General features: G+C 40.6%; 1 protein-coding gene across 16 annotated transcripts in view; it reads left to right on the plus strand.

The window, feature by feature from the left end:
• fut8b (fucosyltransferase 8b (alpha (1,6) fucosyltransferase)) overlaps window positions 1-15,335 on the plus strand; it is a 218,550-nt gene that overhangs the window by 176,948 nt on the left and 26,267 nt on the right. For 3 of the 16 annotated variants that reach the window (XM_073933792.1, XM_073933793.1, XM_073933791.1), the window contains one exon: window positions 1,576-2,566. The exons of 7 other annotated variants lie outside the window; for them this stretch is intronic. In XM_073933792.1, coding sequence (XP_073789893.1) covers window positions 1,576-1,688 — 113 coding nt within the window. In that variant the 3' untranslated portion in view covers window positions 1,689-2,566. Of the gene's footprint in view, window positions 1-1,575; window positions 2,567-15,335 lie in introns of those variants that run through there. 6 more of the 16 variants (XM_073933795.1, XM_073933794.1, XM_073933796.1 and 3 more) reach the window with 2 other exon arrangements.

Consider the following 15,335-nt stretch of genomic DNA (forward strand, 5'->3'; position numbering starts at 1 on the left):
AACTTTTTTTCCACTTCAATTGTTTACAGGTCACACTTTACAATCAGGTTTTATTAGTTAATGTACTTACTAACATGACCTAGTAATGAACAATGCATGTACAGCATTTATTAATCATAGTTTAACATTTACTAATGCATTATTCAAATCTAAATTCATGCTTGTACCAGTAATAATGCATTGCAATAATTACTGCATTGTGCGTGTTCAACTAGTAATGAACAACTTTATTTTCATTAACTAAAGTTAAACAACATGAACAAATACTGTAATAAAGTATTATTCATTGTTCATGTTAGTAAATGCATTAACCAGCATTAACTAATTTAACCTTATTGTAAAAGGCTACCAGTTGACAGCAAATAAATAAATAAAACACACACAGTGAACATTTATGTACTTGTATATATGTTTTACACTAAGTTGGAGTTTATTATAATTATTTAGCTAAAATAAAACGTTTCTACACGTCATAGAACAATAAATTAAGTACATTTCTAGGACCAGATGGCCCCACATTTTAATTATAACCTCTATATCACTACATTAACGTTTAAATAGTATATAATAGTGTTATTTCAGGATTAACGTTACATGTTTACATACACAGCATTACATACACAGCGTTACATACACAGCAATTAACCATTTAAAAAGTACGATACAAGAACTATGAAAACATACCTTAGTAACCTTCTATATATTCGGTTTCCAGTGAATGGGTCTTGTCAGTGGAGCTGGTGATGTGTTTCTCCGCATCTTTTAATGGTTTCATCCTCCGTCGATCCATTTAGCCGCCCGGTGATTGGTGACTGTATGACCGAGGCTCATGCACTCCACCCCGGCCTCTGACTCACGTAGCACCGGGCAGTTAGCACGTTAGCACATTAGCGCGAGTAACTTTTACTCGTGTAAACAAGTTAAATTACATACCGAACTGTAGTTTGTGTCTTATCAGTGTTATATTAATACGTAATTTGAAACAACATCGATTAAAACACCCAGGAAATTCGTTAAAACATTTAATTAACTATACCTGATAACTGTCACAATATGCAACATAAGTATTTGTCATATAACCGATTTCATTACATTATGATGGTGAAAAACATTATAACTTACCAGAAAATTCGATTAATTTGATGATAGATCTTAATTAAGTTGATTAAAGTCGGATTCATTTATGAGATCTGCGCATGTGCAGTAGCCAGAGTGTGTAAATTGCGCCAAGTGTGTGTCAGGGTGCAGTACCGCCATCCGACTACAGGACCGCTATAGAGCAGTGCGCCGACACACACTTACACACTCAATTCAGGTAAATGGTCAAGGTGGGGATCAGTGAAAAAAACTGCACTAGGCATATCAGCAACGCCCCCTGAGTCTTTTAAAGGCAAAACATAGTGGGGACCGGGCGATCGGTCCCCACTATGTTTTTGGTCCCCACTTTGTGAGTGTGCTATCATGCTGAGGTCCCCACCATGTCATAAAAACAAACACACACACACACACACTCACTCACTTCTGAAGAAACTCAACACTTGTGGGATTTTTTATTTTTTATTTCTTTTCCTTCAGATCAAAGTCTCTCCTGTCCTTCCTCTGCCCTGAATAAGGCAAACGGCACGGTTAAATCTAATCAGGCTTTATTTCTCAGGGGTGACTTTGGATCTGCGCTGCACACATATTAAACCACGCTACGCTTTAATGCAGTTTGAACGCTACGGGAGATCTGCGGGAAAACTTTCATGAGGAGCTGAGATGGTCAAAGTTTCTTCTTTACCGGCTGTGCATTAAAACATAACCAAAATGCAGCCTATTCAAGCTGAAAGTAATGTGCGGTAATGTGTTTTCTAACATGAGGACATCGTGAGCAATACATTTGTGTGTATTCATGTGTTGTTTATTCATCTTTGCTAGCATTTGTTCATGAAAGTAAAGTCAATAACCCCTTTCGCACAGAATATCTGGATTTCTTCTGGAACGACTTTACTGGTAAATTCAAGAAAGCGCTGTTCACACAGGCGAGGACGTTCCGAAATCCGAAGACTGTTTGCACATCCATTCCAAAATACCAATAAATTCTGACATCATTAACCGGAAATAACCTCTAAAAGTCTGCCCTTTTAGAGGAGGAGAACACAGAAGTCGGCCTTTTCTTGATGGTTTCACTTTTATTTAAAGCTTTAGCATTCATGCAGCTGCTTTGTGAGACGTCCAAAGGCAGAAATGCAAACCACAGCTAAATGTTTACACATTTGACTTCATTACAAATTCTGTGGATGGATCAGTATTGTGAACAACTTATATGAAAACATATGGAGGAACACTTTCACATGTCAAGATGTACATTATGCCTCATTTCCACTGACTGGTACAGTACGGTACGGTTCGGTACGGGTCACCTTTATCAGGCCTGTGTTTTCACCATAAAGGGTACCCTTTTGGTGGGCGTGGTGTATGACAAAGTTTAAGTCGACGTCATGCTCGCTCGAATAAATGTCTAGATTAAAGCTGTACGGGTCGTTTACATATCATATCGCTTGTATTTATACAGCCATTCCACCTATGTTTGTCATCTTGACTTCCTTGTCTCTCTTGTTCCCAGTTCCGCAGTAAGTCTTGTATTCCTAGTTCGTTGTTTCCTGATCCTGTTTTTGTATTTTTGCTTAGTCTAGTTTTTCGAGTTTTGTTTCCTGAGCCTTGTCTCTGTTTTAGTTTCTGGTTTTGTGGTTTATTTGTACTTTGAACACCTTGTTTTATGTTTATGCACTGTAAATAAATCTGCACTTGAATCCGCAATCTTTTTGTTCCCGTTTTGTTATTGTTTTGATCACACTAACGTGACAGATGATGCTTTCCATAGATAATTAGATTTTTTCTTCACAACACAAGAATTTTTTTATTAAAATCTATAAATATATTTATATGTTATTTGTAATACAATTGTAATACAAGTACTGGCAACCACAGGTTGCCGGTATTTTACCGTAATTTTTTTTACTCTGAATTAGGGATGTAACGGTATTGTAAATACCGTCATACCGCAATATTAATTTTTTTCGATATTACCGTAGTCGCATGACTCGGTAAAACTATAGGTCTTCTGAGAAAATTTGCTCAGGCGAATGAAGCGAACTGGAGGTACCGGAAACTACAATTCCCATCAGCCCAGGCTTGGCCATCATCCCTTGCGGTCTGTTGTTGCTACAGATCCAGTAATGCGGAAATGGAGTGTGCTGCTAGAAGCGGGGATCAAAAAGAGCTGGAAAACCCTAAAGCGGGTGTTGTCGCCACGCGCGAACTGAATAGCGGTGTTGTCGCGCGAGTTCTTATCAGCTGTGTCGCCGCGCGCGTCCTGAATAGCGGTGTTGTCGCGCGAGTTCTTATCAGCTGTGTTTTCGCGCGCGTACTGAATAGCGGTGTTGTCGCGCGTGTTCTTATCAGCTGTGTCAACGCGCGCGTACTGAATAGCTGTGTTGTCGCGAGAGTTCTTATCAGCTGTGTCGCCGCGCGCGTACTGAATAGCGGTGTTGTCGCGCGAGTTCTTATCAGCTGTGTTGTCGCGCGCGTACTGAATAGCGGTGTTGTCGCGCGAGTTCTTATCAGCTGTGTTGTCGCGCGCGTACTGAATAGCGGTGTTGTCGCGCGAGTTCTTATCAGCTGTGTTGTCGCGCGTGTACTGTAAAGCGGGGACGGAGGGTATGTCGCGTCGTGGGGGCACTTTTGATCATTTTGGAAGGGAACTTTCTATCCAAGACTAAAAAGGGCATGTGCACTGCACAGGTTGAGCACTGTGTGTGCACGTGCCTGCAAGTTGGGGAATACGACTAATAATCAGTCATGGGGACTGCAGAAACACAGCACACTGTTCAGATTGATGCAGACATGAGATCTCTATCTCACTCATGGTTTGTCCTCTCAAGTGGGGGAAAGACAATGCACAACGTTACCCACTGCTGTCAACCTGGGCCAAGTCATATCTCTCTTGTCCCAGAAACCTCAGTCCCAAATGAGAGGGGTTTTTTCTGTTGCAGGGGACATTGTAAATACCCAGAGATACCAGCTTTTACCAGATTATAGTTATATGATAATTTTCCTTTAAACCCATCTCTATCTGAGTGAGTGAGTGATTAAATGTTGAATGTGACGAGTTTTCAACAATACTAAATTGAAACTTTATTTTTTTACATGGTTTAATAATTTTTTGTTATTAAAATTGAAGTTCCTGTTTTAAAGCTTACAGATAGATGGCTAATTTGTATGTCATTGACACTTTTGGCACTTTTTTGGAGTATTTTCATAAGTTTTGTTTTTTCCTGTAAATGATTCAATAAATACCGTACCGTGACATTCATACCGAGGTATTACCGTACCGTGAAATTCTGATACCGTTACATCCCTACTCTGAATAAATCACACCTAAAACATAACCACCCTAGCCATTTTTTCAACAGGGTCTTCCAGACGTGAGAAGTCTTTAAACTGTAACGGATGTATTTATCTACCAGTGCAAAATAAACATGACAGTAGAGATCTGCAAGGGACTCAATCCCGCTCCTCCCCACCAGGTTTTACTTTGAACCCGACCGATCCCGCTTATATTCAGCATTTGTTGTCCCGCTGTCCAACATGCCCCGTTTTCAACCCGCCACGACCATTCCCGCTAACAGGGTGGATGGGGGGTGGGGTGATGTGATGTGTTCCCGAATAGAGGAGCAAAAGCAAAAACCACCCAGCTACATGATACAGAGTCCAAACAAGCTGTCTGTATAAACACACACACATAGACACACAGCACCAAGCAAGCGACACACAGCATCACGCTCTCTTTCATTCACACATACACACACACATAGACAGCACCAAGCTAGTGACGCACAGCATCACACACATAGACAGCAACAAACAAGCGACACACAGCATCACGCTCTTTCATTCACACACACACATACGCGTGCTCGCTCACTCTGGAGCGATATTGTTAGACCGCCCGCTACTGTTCAAATCACACCAGTTACAGACCGCTCCCTCGCTTTATTCAGAAATGTATTCCCGCTCCGCAAGAAATCTGGTCTGGTCGGAGAATGCAGACCTCTACATGACTGTGTGAAATGGTACACACTCACAGATAGGTACCATTATACAGCTAAAGACGTGAAGCCATTAAACATGCTCGAAAAACCAGCATTTAAAAAAATATGCTGCAAACATTTAACAAGCAGACTTGTCTTGGAATCTGCCTTATTATTATTAAAAAATGGCACTTGAGATGCATTTAAAGTCTACTTAAGACTTTTTTGTGTACATCTGCTATTTATTATGACTTTTTTTTTAGATTTATTTTTTGCCTTTTCACCTTTATTAGATAAGACAGTAGTCAGACAGGAAGCGAAGTGGGAGAGATAGAGGTGGGGGGGTATGGTCAGGAAATTTCCCCGAGCCAGGATTCAAACTCGCGACACCCTGAAGTGCTACAACATTATATGTCAACGCGCTAGCCACTAGGCCAGGGATCACCAAACTTGTTCCTGGAGGGCCGGTGTCCTGCAGATTTTAGCTCCAACCCCAATCAAACACACCTGAACAAGCTAATCAAGGTCTTACTAGGTATACTTAAAACACCCAGGCAGGTGTGTTGAGGCGAGTTGGAGCTAAATCCTGCAGGGACACCGGCCCTCCAGGACCGAGATTGGTGACCCCTGCACTAGGCTATTGCGCCAACATTACTGATTTGTTTTAAGATAAATGTTTTAATTATATAATTAATTATTATATAAATTATTACACTATTATGTTGGGAAAAAAAAGATCAGTGATATGAGTTATAAATAAGTTCAGATATAAGTTCAGACTTGCCAAGTTCAGACTTGGAAGAACGAACTCCCGAGGACGCAAGTCAGGTACTTCTTCAAATGAAACAGCAGTGTACTTAATAACGTAACTCGCCTCACCATGGATTCATCAGTTTCACTGTACATTAACAATAAAATGATTTAATTCATACTATATTAATATTATAAATCTACATTTTTGATTTAAGAAAATGTACACATATATTCATATAAATGTGAATTAAAATGAGTTATTATACGTGTCTTTGATTATCAGATTTATTAAACTACAATGGTAATTATACACACAATAAGAAATAAAGACATACACGATAAGAAATAAAGATTACGTCTAGCAATTTGGTAAACAAAGACAAACAGCGAACAACACGGTAACATAATTAAAGACAATTATAAAAGGTAACAAAATAACACTGCCAAAATAATACACCTGAGAACAAATAATATATTTATGAGACCAAAAACTGTCCGTTAGATATTCCCAAGATGTATTAAATATCCTGTTTTAACTACCGTGGAGAGATGAGATCCAGCGGTACGTCCGAGATGGCCTGGCCGAAGTAAAGCTGCTCTGGCGGAAGAGCTGATGACGGAGCTCCCGCTGGCAGGCTGGGAGTCGGAGTCCGCATAAGCTGAGCCACATCGTTAAAGAAGCGATATCTTTATCCACTAGGCCAGGGATCACCAAACTTGTTCCTGGAGGTTCGGTGTCCTGCAGATTTTAGCTCCAACCCCAATCAAACACACCTGAACAAGCTAATCAAGGTCTTACTAGGTATACTTGAAACACCCAGGCAGGTGTGTTGAGGCGAGTTGGAGCTAAATCCTGCAGGGACACCGGCCCTCCAGGACCGAGATTGGTGACCCCTGCACTAGGCTATTGCGCCAACATTACTGATTTGTTTTAAAATAAATGTTTTAAATTATATAATTAATTATTATATAAATTATTACACTATTATGTTGGGGGGAAAAAAGATCAGTGATATAAGTTATAAAGTGGCAATAATATCGCAATTAATTTAGGTGCAATATATCGCCCAGCATAAAATAGATACCGTGACAATCATTCATTAATTTTCTTGCCGGCTTAGTCCCTTTATTTATCCAGGGTCGCCACAGCGGAATGAACCGCCAACTTATGCAGCACGTTTTTACGCAGTAAAGTTTTCCCATCCCTGGGAAAATTTAGAGTTCACTTCTTTCATTTTTTATTTGCGTTTTCCATACTGTTCTAACTTTGAAGGGCGGGGGGGTGAGGGGCAATAAGTAGTTTATTGAGCTGAAATGCTTTGCTAAAAGAAAGAATTACACAGAATAACACAAAAACAAGGCTCAATTTCTAAGGTCAGTAAATATAATTCACACTTAGCTGATGATTGGTAATAAGCTAGTTTGGCATGCTGTCCCGGGAGAGAGCCCGGAGCTCAAAAGATCCTCGAGCCCGAACTCCCTCCCGTTGCAGGGCGAGAGGGGAGTTTGACTCGGGTAGATCTCGAGAACCCCCCCTCTTGCTGCGTAAGGATTGCTAAGGTGATGTGTTGCTGACAGAATTGAATTTGGTGCTAATTTGGTTTAGTCAATTTACTTAGTCTCATGTTTTTGGGAGTGTGGGAGGAAACCGGAGGACCCGGGGAAAACCCACGCAAGCACGGGGAGAACATGAACTCCGCACGAAAATGCTGACCGGTTGGGTGGATACCCGAGTCGGAGGCATTTTTTGCTGTGAGGCCGCAGTGCTAGCCACTGGACCGCCGTGCTGCCCTGTAGAAAAGAGGAGGAGAAGGGGTGGAAGGGGGGATTCTTCAAAACGAAGATGACTAAAGGTAGGGCGTTTGGTTATTTATACTGGGTTAGGAATAGCCTGATTGGTGGTTCGTTCGTTAGCTTGACTCGGGGCCAGCCGTGTCAATCATAAGCACGGGATCCTCTCGAAATTAGTTTATGAATAAACTTCACTTAAATCACATTTATTAGATATGTGTTTTTGTCAAACAAAACAGGACGCTTACTCAGCGTGTTTCCTCAGTGAGCGCTTTCAAAATGCTAATAAAATTCCTCAAGTCATTACATCTGTCTGCAGTAAACAGCTTGTGCTTATGCTAATGAATTATATCACGTTGCAAGTTTTCAGCGCAGACGCCTGTTTGCAGCTGTATCTGTCATCATTTAGCAGCAGCGCTGGAGTAGTTTTGAGCACAACGACAGATGCTGGGAAAAGTGAGCGATTGTCTTCAGGTGTTCCTCATGCAAATTGGACGTTTTCTTTGTTGTTTTTTTAACCTTGGCTAGATACACAGTAAATCGTTTGTGCTTTAAAAGCAGCCTATTTTGCCCATTTTATGAGATGTAAAATAAGTCTGATGAGTGTGTGTGTGAAGTTTCAGCTCAAAATACCACACAAATAATGTTTTCTAACTCTCTGAAACAGACCCTTTTAGAATTTGATCCTAATTGTGGTGTTTTGGTGACTGTCACTTTAAATTCTAATGAGATTGTGCTCTTTTTAAAAGAAGGCGGATCAACAAATACCTGTGTGTCAGCATCGTGGCAGATTCAAAACAGGACTAACTCCCTATGCGAATAAGGAAGAGGTTGCTACAAATAGTCAGGGCTTTTCCCCTCTGATGACACGTACTGTACAACGAGAGAATGTCAACCAAAGTGTTTTTGAACGCTGTTTTTATCAAGTGTGATTATAAAAAAAGAATAGATTTAACACATTTTTACCTTTAGTGGCTTGTTGTATTCACACACTGTTGCCACACAACTGTGATTTAGGGGTGCCTTCACGTCTGTAGTTCCCTTCATTTGGTCCGGACCAAGGGTAATAAATGACACATTGTTGCATTTTCTGCCGTCTTTGGGCCGTTTTCACACCACACTGCTGGCTTTGGTCCGAACGAGTTGAAACGATCCAAAATGCAGTCATCTGACAAAATCCACGGCTGTTTCTCAATACCAAGTACACAAAGTTCGGACTTGCGTCCTTGGAAGTTCAGACTTGCCAAGTTCAGACTTGGAAGAACGAACTCCCGAGGACGTGAGGACGCAAGTCGGGTACTTCTTCAAATGGAACAGCAGTGTACTTTATAACATCACTTATCTCACCATGGATTCATCAGTTTCACTGTACATTAACAATAAAATGATTTAATTCATACTATATTAATATTATAAATCTACATTTTTGATTTAAGAAAATGTACACATATATTCATATAAATGTGAATTAAAATGAGTTATTATATGTGTCTTTGATTATCAGATTTATTAAACTACAATGGTAATTATACACAAAATAAGAAATAAAGACATACACGATAAGAAATAAAGATTACGTCAAGCAATTTGGTAAACAAAGACAAACAGCGAACAACACGGTAACATAATTAAAGACAATTATAAAAGGTAACAAAATAACACTGCCAAAATAATACACCTGAGAACAAATAATAGATTTATAAGACCAAAAACTGTCCGTTAGATATTCCCAAGATGTATTAAATATCCTGTTTTAACTACCATGGAGAGATGAGATCCAGCGGTACGTCCGAGATGGCCTGGCCGAAGTAAAGCTGCTCTGGCGGGGGAGCTGATGACGGAGCTCCCGCTGGCAGGCTGGGAGTCGGAGTCCGCATAAGCTGAGCCACATCGTTAAAGAAGCGCTATCTTTGTGAATAAACTGCCGATTCGAGTTAAAAACAACTACATTCTCGCCTGAAAAACTCTTAAAACTTTATTTTGTGACACAGTAAAGGAGTATTTTTAAAACCGTGCGGGTTTCCTCCTCCGCCATTTGCTTTCGCTGGTTACACTGCAATGCATTCTGGGATACCCGAGCTTCAAAACTTCGCACAAGTCACCTCACGATGCATCCTTGGCCAAAGGCCAGACCAAGTACACATCCGGGAATTTCATGTGTACTTGGAAAGATGTGAACTTTGAATTGTAACAGTACTTTGGCGACGGTTGATGACGTTTCACGAGGACACGAGAACGCAAGTACAGACAAGAACGCATATTAAGAGACAGCCACACATCTCTCGTTGGCCAGATGTTGTTGAACATATTTCCTAAACTGCTTATTGATTGGTCAGAATTCACGTGCAGGAAAATGCCAAAAAACTTGCGCAGGCAAACAAAACCGGCAGACACAAAATGTCGCTTTTTACAATGGAGGGACGACTGCGCTGGCTGATTGTATCCCTGCTTTAGACAAACTATACATTTCAGGAATGAAGCGCGGCCGCGGCTGGAAAACAGTGTTTAATGCATCGCTCGTCACTTCAGCAGGAGGCGTGAATTAATTTAGCTAAACTGCGACATGGCCATCCTGCAGAAATATTACCAACGATCCATCAGGTAATGTTTTCCCTTCTCTCTCTCTGTTGTTAAAGCGCTGTCAACAAATATTTTTCCTCCATATCCCATAATGCACAGCCCATCGGCATACAGCAGCTGAATTAGCCCAAAAGGCACAGTACTTTTTCCGGTTGGACCTGTTTTAGTACGGATCATATATTCTCACCACAAACGAACCGCTCCAGGGTTCGTTTGAAAGCGTACCGAGACCACCTCTTCAAGCAGGTCTCGGTACGCTTGTTTGATCTGCTTTTGGTGCGCACTCGAGTACGATTGCTGCATTCTCACCTGCCCATAGGAACCGCACCAAACGGGAAAACAAAAGCCCCTTTCACACAATGATACCGGTAAATATCCGGAAAATTTCCGGAACCACTTTACCAGTAAATTCAAAAAAGCGCTGTTCACACAGGCGAGGACGTTACGGGATTGTTCCGGAAAAGACCTTTCACACATCCATTCCAAAATAACGGTAAATTCTGACATCATTCACCACAAATGAGCCTTAAACGGCTGCGCTTGTATTTGTAAACATTTGACTACATTACAAACGCTGTGGATGGATCAGTATTGTGAACAACTTCGATATAAAAATATATGGAGGATCACTTTTAGCATGTCGAGATGTTCATGATATGTGTGTGTGCTTGCGCTCACAGGCTGTTTCACAGGCACACGCAAAACTTGAAGGTAAACAAACAGCGGCTTATCATAAGCATCTTATCGATAATTATTTAAACAGTTGGCATTAAGAAGAACATATAAACGTTATCTGACTAACTTTTAGCAGCTAAATGCGTCTGGGAAAATCTGCGCGAACGTGAATGCGTCTGACTGTTCTGATTGGCTAAAGCAGACGTCTCACGTCAGCATGTTCTAGATTGCACGCGTTCTTTCCGGCAATCTTCCATCTGCGTTCACACAGCGCAACATTCCGGCAAATTACCGGTAATGTTACAACTTCTTTTTCCGGAAAATAGCCAGAACGAATTTACCGGTATTTTCAAAAAGGACCTGTTCACACATACAATCTTTCCGGTAAATTGCCGGTAATTTTCCGGAAAGGTCTGTATGTGTGAAAGGGGCTAAACTCTAGTGCGATTCAATAGAACTAAATGAGGCAGGTGTGAAAGCACCCTAAACCCCTTATAGAAGTGATTTTTGCATAATAGGCCCCCATTAATTGGCTTAAATTTTGGCCTTTTAGACAAATGTAAAATCAGTCTTTTGTGTCTCCAAAATGTGTCTGTAAAGTTTCAGATCAAAATACCCATCCGATTATTTTTTAACCTGCGGTATTGTCTTTTTTTTGGGGATCAGAGCGGATTGTAGCTGTTTTAACCTTAAGATAAATCTGCGACTGTCAATCAATATCGGTGGGCGGGGACTGCTACGTCACATTGCTGCATGCCTCAATATCACCGGGATTTGGATCATACTTTAATGTCAGAAAAGAGACTTGCTGTGTTTATATCACTCCAATATAACTGTGAACTGTATTTTGCATAATAGCTGTCCTTTAAAATATGCTTTGCTGTTTGCATTCATCTTGAAACGGTGATAAATGTGTTGAGGGAGCAGTGCCAGCTTCAGCTACTCGATGCTAATGCTGCGGCGCACAGCCAAAATCTATTCAGCCTCTACCTTGAAAGCATCGCTGGCAATGTTGTGTTTCAACATAGCAGGCGGCTAAAAGCTTTGTTTTGGCCGTTTTGGCAGTGTCACATATGTCTGCCATCCCAGAATGCATTGTGATTATATTTTATTCAACAAAAGGTTTGATACAAACAAATGAATCATCCAATTAAAAATGAACCGTTTCACCCGGTATGCATTGTGTTCTAGCATTATTTCACCCAGCTTGTGGATGAAACCTAATTGACTTGCATGTAATCTGCAGTTTTCTGAATGCAGTTTTTGTCACATCAAAACTGGGAAGCTGAAACTGAAATGAATATTGAACATGAACATTGACTTCTTAATGACAAACACGAATGTTTACTCTTTTTAAGTGAACAACACTAGACAAAATCAACCCAAGAAGCATCATACTGTACATTACCTGACAAAAGTCTTGTCGCCTATTTAAGTTTTAGGAACAGCAAATATGAACTTGACTTCTAGTTGTTCATTTGGTATCAGAAGTGGCTTATATGAAAGGCAAAGGCCTCTAGATGACGCTTATTTTACCACAATAAAATATGATCATGCCTTGATGATTTCATTAGGACAGTAAGGTCTGACTTTGCCTAGACTAAAGTCTCATCACTGAACAGAAATAATGTCCAGTATAGAATATAAAGTCATGCTGCAGTGGAAGCAGAATAAATATTGTGTCTGACTCCATCATGAGCTTGGAGGACTGCATCCATACATCCCTGACATGACTCAAACCACTGATTAATAAAGTCATCTGGAATGGCAAAGAAAGTGTTCCTGCAGGACTCCCAGAGCTCATCAAGATGCTTTGTGTTCATCTTCAATGCCTCCTCCTTCATCTTACCCCAGACATGCTCAATAATGTTCATATCTGGTGACTGGGCTGGCCAATCCTGGAGCACTCTTTGCTTTCAGGAGCTTTGATGTGGAGGCTGAAGTATGAGAAGGAGCACTATCCTGCTGGAGAATTGTCCCTCTCCTGTGGTTTGTAATGTAATGGGCAGCACAAATGTCTTGATACCTCAGGCTGATGATGTTGATCATCCACTCTGCAGATCTCTCGCACGCCCCCATACTGAATGTAACCCCAAACCATGATTTTTCCTTCACCAAACTTGACTGATTTCTGTGAGAATCTTGGCTTCATGTGGGTTCCAGTAGGTCTTCTGCAGTATTGTTGATGATTGGGATGCAGATCAACAGATGATTCATCTGAAAAATCCTCCTTTCTGCCACTTTTTCCAAATGATCGACTAAAAATAAAGTTATTATCTCTTCCTCTTACAACTGGGATCAATGACAAGATTTTTGTCAAGTTGTGTAGGTGATCTGTAGGACTTGTGTGCAGTTTTCTCAGGTCAGATGTTCATTTTATTTGAGGAATGTTCAATAATCTTTAGATTGTGCTCAAATATAAAAGATATTTAAAATCTGGCAGTAATGACTTTAGGATCAGTTTGTCTAATAATGTCATGTGTGTGGCTTCAGAAGACAAATATTCTCTAACTCGTGAACTAAAGGGGGATATTTTCTTTTTTTTTGGTCCTTGAAAAATGAGTTGTGTGTAATAAAAATGAAATGACACGAGGAGAAAGTGCTACTGAAATGGATTTGGTAGTTTTTATAAAAGGCTTTTTTGGTGATGGCAGCTTAAAGACGCCTCTCACATGGAGAATGAAGCTCAGTTGTGATTTTCTTTTTCACAGACTTTAAAAGTGTAAAAATCTTGATGGTTCTGTGGGTCTCATCAATACAATCTGATCTTTATTTTGTATTTTCCATTTGATTGGTGTCAGGTGATTGGCTGGGCCATTCTACAGCTTGATTTTCGTTCTCTGAAAGCATCTGAGAGTCTCCTTGGCTGTGTTTTTGGATCATTGTCTTGCTGAAATGTCCACCCTGGGTTCATCTTCATCCTCCTGCTAATGTACATGTTGGACTGAAGCAGCTGATGTTCATTTACACTGAGAAGGGGCAAGGAGTTGCTGAATAACTACAGAGAGATTTCAGCTGCTGTCTGGGCTTTCACTGCCAGAATACACCTCCTTTTCTTCATGTGTTCAATACTTTTTCCCTGTGTCATTTCATTATGTTACACAGAACTTAATTTATGAACTAATTAGGTTTGTTTTCTTTGCATGAATGGATTTATTTGGTCTGTACCAACATCTGGGGAAAATGTTAAGATCACATGGAGGTTCTGTGTTCGCGAGAAATGCAAACGGCTGAAGTTTAAGGTAGACGCAATGAAAAGTACACGTTTGCAAACCCACCTAAAGGTACAACCAGTCATACCAATAAGAGCGATAATGTGGAGAATATTGATCTTATGTTGAGCCCAATGAGCCTTACATCTAAAAATAGAGCAAGAGTGTTCCTTTAGTGATATCGCTTTGACTCACACGCTGAAAATGGCAGACGTGAAACAACAAACTGAGGATGTGTCAATCATAGGGATGTAACGGTATCAGAATTTCACGGTACGGTAATACCTCGGTATGAATGTCATGGTACGGTATTTATTGAATCATTTACAGGAAAAACAAAACTTTTTAAAAAATACTCCAAAAAAGTGCCAAAAGTGTCAATGACATACAAATTAGCATCTATCTGTTAGCTTTGAAACAGGAACTTCAATTTTAAGAACAAAAAATTATTAAACCATGTAAAAAAATAAAGTTTCAATTTAGTATTGTTAAAAACTCATCACATTCAACATTTAATCACTCACTCACTTAGATAGAGATGGGTTTAAAGGAAACTTATCATATAACTATAATCTGGTAAAAGCTGGTATCTCTGGGTATTTACAATGTCCCCTGCAACAGAAAAAAACCCTCTCATTTGGGACTGAGGATTCTGGGACAGAGATATGACTTGGCCCAGGTTGACAGCAGTGGGTAACGTTGTGCATTGTCTTTCCCCCACTTGAGAAGACCGATGGGCCGATGTTCTCCCTGCCTTTGCGTGGGTTTCCTCCGGGTGCTCCGGTTTCCCCCACAGTCCAAACACATGCAATACAGGTGAATTGGGTAAGCTAAATTGTCCATAGTGTATGAGTGTGTGCATGAATGTGTGTGTGGATGTGGATGTGAAAGACACCGTCTTTCGGATGAGACAGTAAACCGAGGTCCCGACTCTCTGTGGTCGTTAAAAATCCCAGGATGTCCTTGGGATGCCCACTGGCATTTGTCTATCATGGTCTCCTAACCCTCCCCATATTCCTATTGGCTTCATCGCTGTCTCCTCTCTACCAATCAGCTGGTGTGTGGTGTGCGGTCTGGCGCAAAATGGCTGCCGTCACGTCATCCAGGTGGATGCTGCACACTGGTGGTGGATGAGGAGATCCCCCCATTGTGTAAAGCGCTTTGAGTGCCCAGAAAAACGCTATATAAATGTAAGGAATTATTATTATAATTATAATTAATTAGTCCCAGAGATGGGTTGCGGCTGGAAGGG

Source organism: Danio rerio, chromosome 20 (genome assembly GCF_049306965.1).
Source record: "Danio rerio strain Tuebingen ecotype United States chromosome 20, GRCz12tu, whole genome shotgun sequence".
NCBI lineage: Eukaryota > Metazoa > Chordata > Actinopteri > Cypriniformes > Danionidae > Danio > Danio rerio.